The 17,428-nt window shown below is 31.5% G+C and overlaps 1 protein-coding gene across 1 annotated transcript; it reads left to right on the top strand.

Annotated features, from left to right (window-relative positions):
- Positions 1 to 5,057: 5,057 nt before the first annotated feature.
- LOC135149682 (uncharacterized) lies at positions 5,058 to 8,067 on the top strand. The gene is made up of 3 exons (XM_064085477.1): positions 5,058 to 7,603; positions 7,686 to 7,785; positions 7,873 to 8,067. The coding sequence occupies exons 1-3, from the start codon at positions 5,058 to 5,060 to the stop codon at positions 8,065 to 8,067; spliced, it is 2,841 nt and encodes a 946-aa protein (XP_063941547.1).
- The last annotated feature ends 9,361 nt before the right edge of the window (positions 8,068 to 17,428 follow it).

Below are 17,428 nucleotides of genomic sequence, written 5' to 3'. Positions count from 1 at the left end.
AGCTACAGCTCCCACCACAATCCGTCCACTACAACCTACACATTGTTGATTTCATTATATACTGAAACATACTTCTAAAACATAATAGTTATTTCTAACTATATTGGTAAATTCACTCTCAAAATAAAATCTTATTTTAGAAAAATGACCATGTAGGCATGTCTACAAATTAAATTCAACTTTTTTACTTTATTTAAAAGAAAATTCAAGGACATAAAAGCAATACCCACATATTGTCTAACAAAGCTTCCCATATATATATAGTCCTTGTTGATAACTTAACATCCATTATTATAAGCAATTTGGCCTCGATGGGAAAATGATTTTACTATGATAAATGGCATAATCATCGGTCGGTCATCATTTAATTTTTTAATAGCAACTAAACACATTATGAGGATCTACATGTTATGTTTAATACCATGAGTTTGCATAATATACTTGATTTGTTAAAAAATCTAATGACATATTCTTGTGACGATGATAATATTGCATGTGTTGGAGATTTCAATAAAAAGAGGAGAAAGAAGGTTGTAGCCTCTTATTATTGCATGTACCAAACAAATGACCCTATCTTTATTCTAATAAAATAGAAAGCTTGTTTTTATTTATAAATCTTTATTCAGTGTATCAAAAACATTCATCAAGTGTTTTTGAGGTTCTATATTCGAGTAAAAGCTGACCACCAATTTTCAAATGTGGAAACTAATGCACTTTTACATTCATGTATCTGTAGTGAGATGATAATAAATATAAGTTCATGAATCTTGTAATATGAGCATTTAGAATTATCTAAAGGTTTGTTGAATCTTCTATCAAATAATTTCTAGAAAATTCTATAAAGTTATATATAAAGCATTGTAATCAGTCAAGATAATGTATCAATAAAAAATACAAGATGAGAAGAGCTCTATAGTAGAAACTAAATTATTTTTGATTACCAATAGGAAGTACTTATAATGCTCCCGGGTCAAATCATCATTTGCTTTTATAACTTGGTGTAAAAGCAAATGATGATTACATCCTACATGTATGTCTTTAAATTCTCTTTCAGAAGGCGGCAATAAGATGTTTTTGATTTATACTATGTCTGGATGCCGTACGAGTCACTTATTACAACTATGTTTGATCCAACTTTTGATGTATTGGATTTCCAATATGTTAGTTGGATCAAACCATAGTAGTAATAAGTCGACTCCTACGTCATCCAGACATTGTAGAAATCAAACACATTACGGACTAAAAAAAAATCTTTTATTCATATTATTGTAGTATAGTAAAGAAAACCAACAAGTCTATACTAACACTTTAGATTTTGAAAAGTATTTAGTTTTGATTTCAATTCACTATTTATATTTTATTGTAATATAAATAACACATATATATTAAAATAACTTAAAATAATGCACCGAAAACAAGAATTAAATATTATTAAAGATGTCAAATCTTCACTTACCAAAGAAGTTATAGTGTGAACTTGGAGCATTTTCTTCATTATTTGAGCTATAGATCCAAAAACAACGTTCATGGACATCAAGATCAATTTTTGTGTATCCAAAATCTGAAAGAAAAATCTTAATTATGAGCATCATAATAAGAAATGTTCAATAATTATTTAATTCCGAAAGAAATTTAAGAAAACAAATAACAAAATATATTGATTTATATCCCAATAAGTGCAAAGATGAAATTGAATTATGTCAAAATGATCTTACAAGTTACTAACATATATCAAGATCTATACCATGTACATGAAATCATCTAAACAACAAGGGAATACTTACATTAATAGGAAATCTTATAACTGGAGAAGATCTTATTACAAAGTTGGTGACTACTACTATTCTAATTTGTAATCTAAGAGGTGATGAAAGAAGTTGGTGATGATATTATACACTTCTAATGAGAGAAATAGACTTATCAATTGCAGGGGTGGGAGGTGCGGCTGACCCTGACTATATAAGAGAGATTAGGGTTATAGTCTTAAAGGCCTTACCGGGTAGCAGCCCAGAAACTTTAACGAGCTCTTAATGTTATATGGGCCTAACTCTATACAATGTCACCGTTTACATAAGAGAGATTAGGGTTATGGTCTGAAAGGCCTTAATTACTGGGTAGTAGTAGCCCAGAATAAGAAGTTTAACGAGCTCTTAATTTTATATGGGCCTAACTTACGATCTGATAAAGGATTTCTTTAAACATTATCTTTTGATTTATTTTTTAAAATTTTTATTATTTGGTTATAAGAAAAGCTATATTAAATTATAATTATTAAGTTCTTAGCTTTATGGTGTTATTACATAGTTCACAAATGTTGATATGAATAAAAAAAATACTCTATACCTTGCATTACGTAGTGTTATGGTTAAATACAAACATATATCTATTTCCATTTTCCTAGAGGTTGAAGTTTTCCTAGAGGATGATGGAAATATGAATTTAAATAAATAAAATAAGATAACTCAAAAATATTAGGGTGGAACACTGAGGAAACTCAAAAATAAGATTACTGACTCAACGAACAAAAATCCTTTGAATTTTTCACTTCAGCATGGAAATGGAAATGTAGCTCAACGTTCAACCTCACACGAAGCAAGCAGATGAGAGAAGTATTTGTGAAAAATATTCCTAGAGAATGATGGAGATAATGAGATAAGTCTCATTGAGTAATATTATTAGACACTATGAATATAAATAAGAGAAATAATATAATATTTACATGTTTTATTGTCTTAATCAAGAGTATCAGTTAGATAGCTACAAAATTCATTTTGTACAAGTAAATGAAACATCTATTGTAATATGTATATTCTGTTTTCACACTTATATAATTTTAATTTACAAAGAACCACAGTATTTCATACACAAACTTATAGTAATGAACTAACTTATTTAATATAATAGTTCATGGCCTACAAACTTATTGCCTTGGGTGTTTTGCTTTTGCGGGCCCGTTCCCGTCCACCTAGCATTTTGATGAACTCACTTGGGTGACATGTAACTCATTTGGGAAACTACCGGAGAATGAGCTGGTCTTTCCTCAAGGGGCTCGATGTTAACTCAATTATTTCGCAAGTGCTTCATCATTTTTCGATTCTTTACAATTTGCTGAACATATAAACCTTCACTAAAAATAGGATACATCAGACCATTTATTTACACATTAAGCAGGCATCAAGTTAAATGATGAATAGAAATGATATACCGTTGCTTCCTATATATTCAAGTTGATGAGTATCTAGACTCCTTTTTTATTATTTTCTCTCTGTATCAGGTAAACAAAAGTTTTTAGACTAACATAGAGTGAAAAGAGCACTCGACCAAAAATGGAAATCATATTCTTAGAAAAGTTGAATTTAAATTTTAGATAATGCCTATGATCATTTTGCTAAAATAGGAGTCTATTTCGAAAATGCATTTATCAATGTAGTTAAGAATATTAATGACATAATTATCAACCCCACATAATAGCTTTTATAGCAATCAACCACACCTTGAGTTTAATACCATGTAGAAAACAAAAGGACAAGAGATATGAAATGGGAGGCAATATGTTTGATACTTAAAAAATTCAATAATTTTATTGTCATACAAAAATTATATATATAGAAAACTTAATTTCGTAGAATTATTGCAAACATCAATGATTACCACAACATTATTTTATTCAAAACACAATTACGAACTTAAAAAATCTTTTGTCTAGTAGAAAATCAACAAGCCTATAAGTAACATTTTTAGGTTTTTTAAAATGTACGGACTATATTTTGTAGAATCTTAATTAACAAGAGCCGTAGTTGAAACACTAGGCCCAGCACCAAACTGATAGGAAGAAGCAAACTGATAGGAAGAAGCAGCAGAAGTGAATCCACCAAACAGATTAGTAGTAGGCACACCCAACTGCTGAGGACTAAAAGCAGCAAAGCCCACAGGAGGTGAAGCTGATTGTGTTAGAGTTGTACTTGGAGTTACAACAGAAGCACAAGCAGGAGCACACTACAAGAAAAACCGGTTATTTTTGACCGGTTATTTTTGACCGCCTTATTTTCGACCGAACGCGGTCAAATATAAGGTCAAACTCACATGCCACCAAGTCAAGGCTAAAATTGACCGATTAATTTTGACTGCCCCCTAATTTTGACCGTTTTCGGTCAAAATAAGTTTCGGTCAAAATTAGCCGGTCAAATTTAAATGGTGGGCCCCCGAAAAAAATGGAGGGAAAGTTCCCACCAAACTTTAATTGGATGACGTCATTAAAATTGACCGGCCGCGGTCAAATTTGCCGGCGGTCGAAATTATTATTTAGGCGGGAATTTTCCCGCACAAAGTTTCAAAAAAATGTAAAAAGTAATTTTGACCGATTGCGGTCGAAATAATAAAATTGACCAGCGTCAGTCACTTTTAGTTTGGTCGAAACTATTTGTTAGGCGGGATTTTTCCCGCACAAAGTTTCGAAAAACCTGAAAATGTATTTTTGACTGAAAATGGTCAATATTATTAAATTGACCGGTGTCGGTCGTTTTTCATTTTTGACCGCTTTCAGTCATATATATAAAAGTGACCGTCGGCGGTCAGTTTTATAATTTTGACCAAAACCGGTCAATTTTAACCTTCCCAGATTGAAAACCTACTGCTCTCTTTCTTTCACGCCGCTTTCCCTTTTTTTTGTTTCTTTCCCTTTCTCTCTTCTATTCTCCCTTTTCCACCATTTCTCTTATTTTATGCCATCATATATATCATATTCTTCTCATCAAATCTTTGAGATCATCAAGTAAGTATCACATTCTAGTATTTAAATTTTACTAATTTTTTTCCTTTAAATAATGTAAATTCAATACCAAATTATGATAGCTATATAAGTTAAATTGTGTTTCTTAAATTTGTTAAATTAGTGTAGGGTGTTGTTTTTGAACTTGGTATGAATGTTTGATGTTACTCATGTATGATGAAATTAGTATAGATGTGTGTATTAGTATACATTTTAGGTATGAGTTAATTAGAATTTTGTGATTTTATTTTATTTGCATTTATATTTGAATTGTGTGTATATTTTGTAGATGACATCCAATCGTAGTTGGGTTGGTCGTAGTCGATACAATGAGTTCAAATATATAACGGAAGAATACAAGAATGGTGTGGATAGTTTTCTTAAATTTGCTTGTGATAATCTTAAAGATGAAGATGAAGGCCTTATGAGATGTCCATGTCAAAAGTGTAAAAATAGGTATTTCAAAGATCCTAGTGGTGTGAAAGTTGATTTGTATCTTCATGGGATTATGCAATGGTATACCAAATGGGAGTTACATGGGGAGAAGGATATGCCCCGAGTTGAAGTTGGAATGAGTTCCGGTTGTAATGATGATGCTGACATGTATGATGCTCATAACATGGTAAGAGATTTTGCAGATGCAAATAGATATTTTGAGAATTTTGAGGAGGAACCAAATGCCGATGCCAAAGAATTTTACAATATGGTGAATGATGCCTCTGAACCAATCTATCCAAATAACAAGGATTACACAAGATTGTCATTTGTAAACAAGCTACTACATTTCAAGAACAATCATCATTGTAGTAATAATGGCTTCGATGAGTTACTTTGCCTTATTGGATCGGTGTTACCTGATGGTCACAAACTTCCCAAGAGCTATTATGAGGTGCGAAAGATGATATCGGGATTGCATATGGGATATGAAAAAATTGATGCTTGTGAAAATGATTGCATGTTATTTTACAAGGAAGACATCAACAAGACACATTGTGATATATGTTATACAAGCCGATACAAGGAGCAAAAGGATCCAAAGAAGAAGAAGATCGCACGTAAGATCTTGCGCTACTTTCCTCTCACCCAAAGGTTGCAACGCTTGTTTATGGCTGAGAAGACAGCTGAGTGTATGAGGTGGCACCACAACAGAGTTGTAGTTGAAGGCCAGTTATCTCACCCCGCTGATGGTGATGAGTGGAAGCATTTTGATAGTAGATTCCCGCACTTTTCAAAGGAGATTCGAAATGTTAGACTTGGCCTTTCCACTGATGGATTTGACCCATTTCATGATGCACATGCAAGGGAATACACAGTGTGGCCTGTGGTGGTTGTGGTGTACAACCTTCCTCCATCTATGTGCACGAAGGCTCCGTACATGTTCATGCCTCTTCTCATTCCTGGACCGAGTGATCCTACAAAAGACCTTCATGTTTATCTTCGACCACTGATTGATGAATTGAAACTATTGTGGCACACCGGGGTGGAAACATATGATAGATTCTCACGTACCAATTTCATGATGAAGGCAACACTAATGTGGACAATCAGTGACTTTCCCGCACTTGCCATGCTTAGTGGATGGTCAACTAAAGGCAAGTTGTCTTGTCCAGTTTGTATGGGAGAAGTTAAAGCCACTCAACTAAAACATGGTGGTAAACCTAGCTTTTATGGCACTGCTCGATATTTCTTGGACCAAGATGATCCACTTAGAAGGAGTACAAAGTTCGGTAGAACTAAGGCATTATCAGTCACATATCGACATTCTGGAATAATAGCAAAGACAATGTGCGAGCAGATACAGTTTCCCCCTCCAGGAAAGACATCCTGGAGAAAACCCAGGGATTATGGTGTGACACATAATTGGACTCACTTTTCGCCATTTTTTGAGCTCCCTTATTGGGAGACACTTAGACTTCGTCATTGCATTGATGTCATGCACACTGAGAAAAATGTTTTTGACAACATATTTTGCACATTGATTAATGACAAGAAGAAGTCGAAAGACAACTTGAAGGCAAGACGTGATTGCATGGAATTGGGAATACATCGTGAGTTGTGGATAAAAGAGGATGGCACAATACCAAGCGCGCCATACGTGCTTTCTAGAGATCAACTCCATTTGTTGTTCAGGTGGATTTCTAAACTTCAACCTCCTGACGGGTACGTCTCAAATATAGCTAGGTGTGTGAATTTTGAAAAGAACTCTATTCATGGTATGAAATCACATGATTGTCATATTTTTATGCAAAAGCTGTCGCCTATCGTTTGTCGTGACTTGCTACCGAGACATGTAGCCGACGTTCTTATTGAGTTGTCCAATTTCTTTCAAGATTTGTGCTCAGCTAATTTGAAATACAGTGACTTAGAAAAAATGGAGAAAGACATAGTGAGAATAATGTCCAAGCTTGAAGTGATCTATACTCCTAGTCTTTTCGATCCAATGGAGCATTTGCCGCTACATTTAGCTACCGAGGCCAAGTTGGGTGGCCCATGTAATGGGAGATGGATGTATTTTGTTGAAAGATACTTGCACAACTTGAAATTGAAAGTAAAAAACAAAGCTCGAGTAGAGGGTTCGATTGCAGAACGATATATTGAGGAAGAGTGTGTCCACTTTTGTTCGTTATATTTCGACTCTAAAGTGGCAACAGTGCATAATCAACTTCGGCGAAATGAGGCACCCCGACAATCTCATGATCCCAATTTGTTAGAAGTTTACACCTATCCGACACTACTTGGTTTACGTATTAGAGATAGATACTTGAGTGATGATGAACATAAACTTATAAAATATTATGTTCTTATCAATTCACCCGAGGTTGGAAAATATTTGCGGTGAGATCTTCTTCTTTACCATCTTAATAGACATATTTAATCTAAATAATTATTTAACTTACGAATTTATTTGAATGTGCAGTGGATTCCAACGGTTGGTAAAGAAGCATTACCCGCATTACAATGATGCTCAAATGGATGAAATTCAAAAGGAACAATTTACGGATTGGTTTGAAAGAAGGGTTCATTTTTTAATCTATACATAATTGTCATACTCATCCTTAAATTTCAAAGAAGGGTACATTTTTTGATTTTCTATAATATTTTAGGTACAACATGATGAAGAGCTAAAGGAGAAATTTATGGAATTAATAAGAGGTCCTATATTTAAAGTTGAATCCTATAAAACATGCAAGTGCAATGGTTACAAATTTGCTTGTGTAAATCCTCATGACCTCACTTCATCTAACTCCGGCATCGTTGTGATTGGTAAGATATTTAATACAATTGTAATATTCACATAGTTTGATATTTGTGTGCGTATATATATATATATATATCTCATAAAATTGCACATAGGTCTGACTAAAACCACTTGACCATATGTCTTCATTTTCCTCAGTTCTTGAGTCAACTCAGATGTGTGACTTGAAGATTGTGGGACCTGATACTCGCTTTCAATGTACTTTGCAATTTTTTGCCTTCATTTGCAATATAAAATTTTTCAATTTTATATATGTACTCGCTTTTCATTTTTCTCATTGTCATTGCCCTCCTTATCATCTACACAAAAGAACAAAGCAAACATTCAAGTTTTTTCACACCAACCGAAAAGGACATAACCACCTCCCCCTCTCTCTCTCTAGGATAAGAGATAGAGTCAATATATTTAATTTCATCAAAAAAAAGGTATATCTTGATTTAGGAAAAAAAATTAAATATATATAAAAAATTTAATTACTTAGAAATATTGTAAACATAAATTATTATATTATCATAACGATACATTATTCAAAACACATTACGAACTAAATTTTTTTTATTCATTTTATTATAGTATAGTAAAGAAAACCAACAAGTCTATAAGTAACACTTTAGATTTCGAAAAGTATTTAGTTTTGATTTCAAATTACTACTTATATTTTATTTTAAAATAAATAACACATATTAAAATAATTTAAAATAATGCACCGAAAACAAGAATTAAATATTATTAAAGATGTCAAATCTTCACTTACGAGAAGCCATAGTGTGAACTTGGAGCATCTTCTTCATTGTTTGAGATATAGATCCAAAACCAACTCATAAACATCAAGATCAATATTTTTGTATCCAAAATCTGAAAACAAAATCTTAATTATTAGCATCATAATAAGAATTGTTCAAAAAACCATTTAATTCCGAAAGAGACTCAGAAAAACAAATTATAAATATATTGATTTATATACCAATAAGTGCAAAGATGAAACTGAATTATGTCAACATATCATATTAACATATATCAAGATCTATACCATGTACATGAAATTATCTAAACAACAAATGAATACTTACACCGATAGAAAATCATGTCATTAATGGAGAAGATCTCATTACTAAATTGGTGACTGCTATTGTAAATTTGTAATCTAAGAGGTGATGAAAGAATTTGGAAATGATATTATACACTTCAAATGAGAGATCTAGACTTATCAAATACAGGGGGTAGGGGGTAGGGGGTGGGTGTGCGGCTGCGGCTAACCCTCTAACAACGAGGGGTTTTATAAGAGAGAGACTAGGGTTATAGGGTTATGATGTGAAGGTCTTACTGGGCTTACTCGGGCAGCAGCCCGAATAAGAACTCTAACGGGCTCTTAATTTTATATGGGCCTACTCTATATACCATGTCACGATCTAATAAATGATTTATTTAAACATTATATTTTGATTTAGTTTTGAGAATTTATATTATTTGTTTACAAGAAAGATATATTAAAATATATTTATTAAGATATTAGCTTTATGGTGTTATGATATATTTTACAAATGTTGATATGAATCTATACTATACCATAATAAGCCAACATGGGTATAATTTGTAGTACAAGGTTTTAGTTATATTTTTTGGTTTGGTACTCTCCTTTTGGTACTACAAGTCTACAAATGTGGAGTCTATTGGTATTACTTTCTTAAACAGTTTCGATTACTAAAAACACTCATAACAATACATTATCATATAATATTTCATTAAAAAATTATAATGATGTTATAAATAAAATTATAAATATACAATTTTGAATATCTTTTTTTAACAACAACCTTCATATAACTCTTTTTAATTTTAACGTGTTCAATTTCAAAATAAACACGAACCATTACATAACTCTTTCTAATTCTAATCTTAAAAGTTATTATTGTTAAAAAAAACCAAGATTACAAAATTACGTTGAAATTCGATTGATTAGATTACTGAATCTTCCAAAGGTATTACACGATAGTTTTGTTTGGAAAAGATTTGAATTTTCTGATTTTTTTTATTTTTAAATCTATGTGTACTAAATTCGGATTAAATACTAAAATCTTGATATGTAAATATAGTCAGTTGAATAATATAATTTAATTAAAACTCAATACATTAATAATAAAATATAATAAAATGATGATAAAATTTAAAGAATAAATTACAAATTATATATCCGCCTTGATATGAATATAAATAATACTCTAAACCTTCCATTATGTAGTGTTATGGATAAATACAAACATATATCTATATAATATTATATATTAAATAAAATAATGGACTCAACCAATTTTTTTAAGAAAATTTTCCACTTCAGCATCAAAATGTATAGCCCAAGGAAGAAGTATGTGTTAAGTTATTCCTAGATGATAATGGAGATTATGAGACAAATCGAATCAATAACATAAAAATCTCATATATGAATATTATTTGAGAATATAAATTTAAATATAATAAATGAAATAAAATAGTAATAACATATTTCATTGCTTTAACCAAGAGTGTCAATTAGATAACAGTTGAACTCAATCTATACTTGATGATACTCATGATGATGGTGGTGTGACTCTTTAACAAGAGAATGTGTGTTGGAACACTAACAAAAATGTATTTTTCACTTGAATATTCATCATAATAAAAATCATAAAAAATCATAATAAAAACGTATTTGACTCGATCATAAAAAATCGTTTGAATTTTTCACTTGAGCATGAAAATGCAACCAAACCTTCAACCTCAAGCTAGCTAAGAAAGCAAATGAGATTAGTATTTTTGAAAATATTCATAGAGAATGATGAAAATAATGAGATAAATCTAATTGAATAACATAAAAATATCTCTCTCTCTCTCTCACACACACACACATATATATTATTCAACAATATGAATATAATAAAAAAATAAAAAATATAATTACCTGTTTTATTGTCTTAACCAAGAGTGTCAATTAGATAACTGCAAAATTAAATCTATACACGCAAAAGAAAACATCTATTGTGATATACATAAGTAAATTCTGTTTTTACACTTATATAATTACAAAAAGAACCACATTATTTCATACACAAGCCTATAGTAATGAACTAACTTATTTTATATGATAGTTCATTGACTACAAACCATACTAATATCCCCAGTATTAGCTTCTAGCGCCACCCATGCCCGGTTTTGTAAAAACCAATTTACCATCGATAGCTGCTCCACATACCCCTCCTGCTTCATTGCCTCCTGGTCCTGCTTTCTGCAGAAGTTTGGGATTCTTAGAAAAGTACTGCTCATAAGCCACCAGACATGTTAGAGTGGTTTTCATGAGATAAATTTGATTGAATAACATAAAAAATCTCATATATGAATATAATTTAACAATATGAATATAAATAAAATAATAATTACATGTTTTATTGTCTTAACCAAGAATGTCAATTAGATAGCTACAAATTTCAATCTATGCAAGTAAAAAAAAAAATCTATTGTTATATACATAAGTAAATTCTGTTTTCACACTTATATAATTAAAAAGAACCACGCTATTTCATACACAAAAACATATAGTAATGAACTAACTTATTTTATATAATTTGGCTACAAACCATGCTAATATCCCCAATATCAGCGTCCAGTGGCACCATGCCCGGGCTGTTGTAGATATGTTTGTAGTATTCGCTATGTTTGTAAAAACCATTTTACCATCCATAGCTTCTCTTCATTGTCTCTCCAAAGTATGCGTCTAGATTAGGTCTTTGTTATCCTTTCAAATTAAAATTCCAACTTTGAAACTAGCTTTGCAGAAGGTTCTCTCTTGAAATTATAAGCTAAGTTATTGAAATATGAATCTGAAAGAGCCTACACAGATCAAAACACCAAATGCATGCATTAACCTACAGGACAGTACAGTACTGGTAAATAGACAGATTCCAACAATAAGGTTTATTTTACCTCTTCAGTTGAAGGTCTATCTTTTGGTTCAAATGCAAGCATTCTTTCTAACAACCCAAGCGCTAGGGGTCTGCACACAAATTTCTTTGAGCATAAATAGTGTGGTAACACACAAATTTCTCGGGGTATTTTTTTATTGGAGGTGACTTTTAATATAGGTGATAAAGGCGGTTTTTGTCATTAAACTACTATGTATTATATACCTCCGTGAATGCCGTAATGTCCTTCCATGTACTTATATAAATGTCGGAAGTCGGAACTATTTTAATATCAATAATTAAATAAACAACAAGAAGAATGCAATGGAGAGTTTAGCTACTACTCGGACAAAACTCAATATCAAAAGTTTGTGGTTTTCTGTTTTAAAAACAAAATACTCGATCCCACAGTAACATTGGGAGTGATAGTAATTAGGACACTGCGAGGTCAAGAGTCATTACATCAAAACAACATTAAAAAGTCTCTATATTATCAACTTAATATTAACCACTGGAGCCCAAAAGTTTTAGTTAGATGCTTGAATGAAAGAATTATCATAGTGAATTGCTCAATCATATTTATTGAGATTCATTCTCATTATCAAAAAATATAAATAAAAAATGCCATGACTTTACACAATATGCCTGATTTACTATAAAAATGCAATGATATATATTGTTATGACAATGATAATGTTGAAAAAGAAATGGCCAGCTTATCTTAACTACCAAACACAAAGATAAGAGATCTAAAATGTCATGATTTTTACACAATATGCTTGATTTGTTAAAAAAATCCAAATATATATATATATATATATATATATATATATATATATATATATATATATTAACATTAATATTTAATGTTAATGGTTTTCCTGGCGGAAGCAAAGGTTCACTAGATTTGAAGGCCCAAAAGGGTTAAAAGCTGGAGGTTTACTAGCTAAGACTGAATTAAAAGGCTTAGGGACTTGGCCCAAAACCTGATATCTGTTTACTATGTCCACTGCTTGGACTGGGTTTACTGGATGGGGAATATATATTTATATTGTTCTGACAACGACAATGTTGAAAAAAAATGGTCAATTTATCTCTATTCTATTCTAGATGAGACTAACTATGTTGGAGAAAGACTTCATCTGCTTCACAATCTATATGCATAGTGTAGTACACGGTGTTAGCTTAGGCATCAACACGATACTGGGTTGTCTTATCATTTTTTCGATTACAGAATTTTATTTTGTGCATATATCAGCATTCTCTTCTCTTCAACTTTCACCGCTCGTTTTTTTCTTATCCATAGTATAAAGATGTTCACTCATATCAAGTAAGGGTTCCACAATATACTCCTTTCATAGAATTATTTACTACCATTGCCTCGAAAATTGAATTTAATTTGTACTAGCAATGTGCATGGATTTTAGGTCCACCGCCAATGGATCCAAAAAACATGATGGAAGTTCTTCCATGACTCCGAAAATCACGAAATATAAAGTATCTCAACGATCTCGCATATGATAAGATAGATAAGCAGATATGGTTAGGATCTTTTGATATAGCTGAAGAGGCTACTTGCCAGGTAATTTCATTAATGAAAAAAGTATTGAGGTTGATAGTGAACTGATTGGTGGTGAGAAATCTGCTACTATTCTACGAAATACATACATACATACATACATACATACATACATATATATATATATATATATATATTTGTGGGTACTCTTTATAAGGATCCTGCTACTATGAGAACATCGAAATGGCCAAAACCTTTTCATCCTATTGAAGAACTGGTAGTGAAAGAATATCGGTGTAGCTAGTTAAGGTTTTACATATCAAGGTCTTCATAATTTTCTTATATAGTACTCCTTCATAATTTGAGATCTATCAAATGATATATTAGGTGTAGAATTGGGGGTTGAAAGGATGACCTAATATTTGGCCGGGGCTGACATATTTAATTATTAACCATGATTTTAATTTAAGAATCAACCAAATTTAGTGGCCATGCTTTAGAATTCTAAGAACTACTATAAGCTTAGCCCATATTTTCTTTCCGTTTCTCAGAATATGACGTCTTCGCGTGAGCCCATCTTTTCTTTCCATCGTTCATAATAGGACGTCTCCTGGTACCGTGTTTAGTTGTAACATGAATTAACAATTTGCAATTACGATGAGCTCAAAAGTTGAGCAAGTATGGTTATAGATTTGGAAATAAATATTTATAATATAAAAAAAATTATTTGTGAGAAAAGAATACAATTTAATAATAAATTTTTGTTGAAGCTATTTAAAAAAAATACACAAGAAAATCAACACTTCGTAACCTTAATGTACGAAGAACAGATCTCCTAGTAATTCATTTCTAAAACTTTTGGTACTAGATGGTACCTCATATCATCACATCATATCGTGACCTTGGGAGGAGACCTCATCAAAGTGATATCTAGGTCAAACAATTTAGCAGCATACATTAGAAAAGTTTGCAGCACTTGAACCTTAGCTATAATGAGGATACTAGAAATTTTTTGCCTATTTGGCACATTGGTCGGAGAAAAATGGTGGACCTGGCCTTGCTCTTATACTTTTTACTAGCACAACCAATGTTTTCTAGCACAAATCCAAAAAAGTTACGAGCATTTCATAGATATATGTTGGAATTTTCATCAAAACCAACTAGCCAAACATATATCTAACACAAGAAGGCTTGTGCTACGTGATCAAAGATATATATCTTAAAGGCCGTCTTTGATCAATGAATGATCAAAAGAAAATATAGAAAAATGTGGTGTATTAAAACTCATATCCACGATTTGTAAAACAAAACTAAATCATTATGAAGAAAAAGTGCTAGAGCTCGCTGCTATAGGTAACATGAAGCTACTTCCCACATTGTTGACATGATTAATTCAAGCACAACTCAATTAGCACCAAATGACTTGTCTACTAAGATTACAAACCTTCCAATTTATACAATTTATTGATATCATAAATTTTGGAATGACATAGAATTGACATGTTAACCGGTAGTACTGTTGCCTGGAACACAAATTTGTCAACATAGAATTGACATGTTAACCATCTGCAAATATAATTATCAACATTGGTGCCTCTCGGTCCAAATTCTGCTTCTAATCTTTGTTATCTTCCTCCTTTCAAATTCAAATTCCAACTTTGAAACTGGTTGTGTAGAAGGTTCTCTCTCTTCACTAGATAAGTTATTGAAATATGGATCTGAAAGAGCCTACACAGATCAAAACACCACATGCATCAACAAAACACTGGTAAATTGACAGATTCCAACAATAAGTTTAATTTTTTACCTCTTCAGCTGAAGGTCTATCTTTTGGTTCAAATGCAAGCATTACCAGGAAAGAAGGGCTTCCCAGTCAAAAGTTCAGCGAAGATGCAACCCATGATCCAGATGTCTATTGCAGGTGTGTACTGTATAGTACACTGTATAGAACAACTTAGTAATTATTGTAAGACCAAAATATGGTGTGTGTATATAATATGCTACACCTACAGACGATAATTTTTATAAAAATTAACCACGTCTCTGAAATTTAAGATGTTGTATTTAATATCATGGGCCAAACATAAGGATAAGAGATATAACCCGTCAAAATACTTAATTTTCTTCAAAAATGATATATCTTGTTAGACAAAAAAAATACATATATATATAAAATTTTAATTACATTAAAGTATTGCAAACATCAACTAATTTCATAATGATAGGGTTCAAAAAAAAAAAAAAAATTAATTTCATAATGATACATTATTCAAAACACATTACAGACTAAAAAAAAATCTTTTATTCATATTATTGTAGTATAGTAAAGAAAACCAACAAGTCTATACTAACACTTTAGATTTTGAAAAGTATTTAGTTTTGATTTCAATTCACTATTTATATTTTATTGTAATATAAATAACACATATATATTAAAATAACTTAAAATAATGCACCGAAAACAAGAATTAAATATTATTAAAGATGTCAAATCTTCACTTACCAAAGAAGTTATAGTGTGAACTTGGAGCATTTTCTTCATTATTTGAGCTATAATCCAAAACAACGTTCATGGACATCAAGATCAATTTTTGTGTGTACAAAATGTGAAAGAAAAATCTTAATTATTAGCATCATAATAAGAATTGTTCAATAATTATTTAATTCCGAAAGAGACTTAAGAAAACAAATAACAAAATATATTGATTTGTATCCCAATAAGTGCAAGGATGAAATTGAATTATTTCAAAATGATCATACAAGTTACTAACGTATATCAAGATCTATACCATGTACATGAAATCATCTAAACAACAAGGGAATACTTACATTAATAGGAAATCTTATAACGAAGATCTTATTACAAAGTTGGTGACTACTACTATTTTAATTTGTAATCTAAGAGGTGATGAAAGAAGTTGGTGATGATATTATACACTTCCAATAAGAGGAATAGACTTATCGATTACAGGGGTGGGAGGTGCGGCTGACCCTGACTATACAAGAGAGATTAGGGTTATAGTCTTAAAGGCCTTACCGGGTAGCAACCCAGAAACTTTAAGGAGCTCTTAATGTTATATGGGCCTAAATCTATACAATGTCACCGTTTACATAAGAGAGATTAGGGTTATGGTCTGAAAGGCCTTACTAGGTAGTAGCAGCCCAGAATAAGAAGTTTAACGAGTTTTATATGGGCCTAACTTACGATCTGATAAAGGATTTCTTTAAACATTATCTTTTGATTTATTTTTTAAAATTTTTATTATTTGGTTATAAGAAAAGCTATATTAAATTATAATTATTAAGATCATGGTTTTATGGTGTTATTACATAGTTCACAAATGTTGATATGAATAAAAATAGAGTGATTGACACTTTGCACCCTTTATGTTTAGGCGCTTTTTCGATTTGGTCTCAAATAATTTTTTTTGGCAGTATGCATCCTAAAGTTTGAAAAGCGCTTCGCTTTGCACCCCTTTGACCACTCTCCGTTTAATTGACCGTTAAAGTTAACAGATTTAGCGTTTTCACTTTGCACCCCACAATTTTAATTTTTTTTCATGAGTATTTTGAAATATTTTTTTTCGTGACAAACACTCCTCTACGGTCACCCCCTATGTCAGCTGCCTTCAAACTCCTTCTATTTGACTCTATGGCTCTGGTAGCAGGAGATCAAGATCAGTAAAAAGTGAAGTTACTGAATCAAGGTTTTCAAGAAGGGACTAGCACGATGATAGTCAAGCTTGTGGAATTCCTGGACCGAGTTGTGGGTGACTGTGCTAGGAAAGAATGGTGGTCGCCAGATGATTTTAAATGTAAAATGGTATCACATAATCTTATTTTAAAATGTTTAACACAATGATCAATTACAGGAAGGTTGGCTTCAAACACAACACAAAGCGGAGATATTCTGATCAATGGCCGCAAACAAGCACTGGCTTTTGGTGCTT

The sequence above is a fragment of the Daucus carota genome, chromosome 9 (assembly GCF_001625215.2).
Source record: "Daucus carota subsp. sativus chromosome 9, DH1 v3.0, whole genome shotgun sequence".
Taxonomy (NCBI): domain Eukaryota; kingdom Viridiplantae; phylum Streptophyta; class Magnoliopsida; order Apiales; family Apiaceae; genus Daucus; species Daucus carota.
The sequence above is the reverse complement of the archived record's forward strand: the minus strand, read 5'-3'. Positions and strand labels throughout refer to the sequence as shown.

What these genes read in the sequence shown, in the direction of transcription:
- LOC135149682 (XM_064085477.1), top strand. Translation starts at nt 5,058, where the DNA reads ATGACATCCAATCGTAGTTGGGTTGGTCGTAGTCGATACAATGAGTTC. An exon ending in GAGGTTGGAAAATATTTGCG is followed by an intron (nt 7,604 to 7,685) that starts GTGAGATCTTCT and finishes TTGAATGTGCAG; the next exon opens with TGGATTCCAACGGTTGGTAA. An exon ending in CGGATTGGTTTGAAAGAAGG is followed by an intron (nt 7,786 to 7,872) that starts GTTCATTTTTTA and finishes ATAATATTTTAG; the next exon opens with GTACAACATGATGAAGAGCT.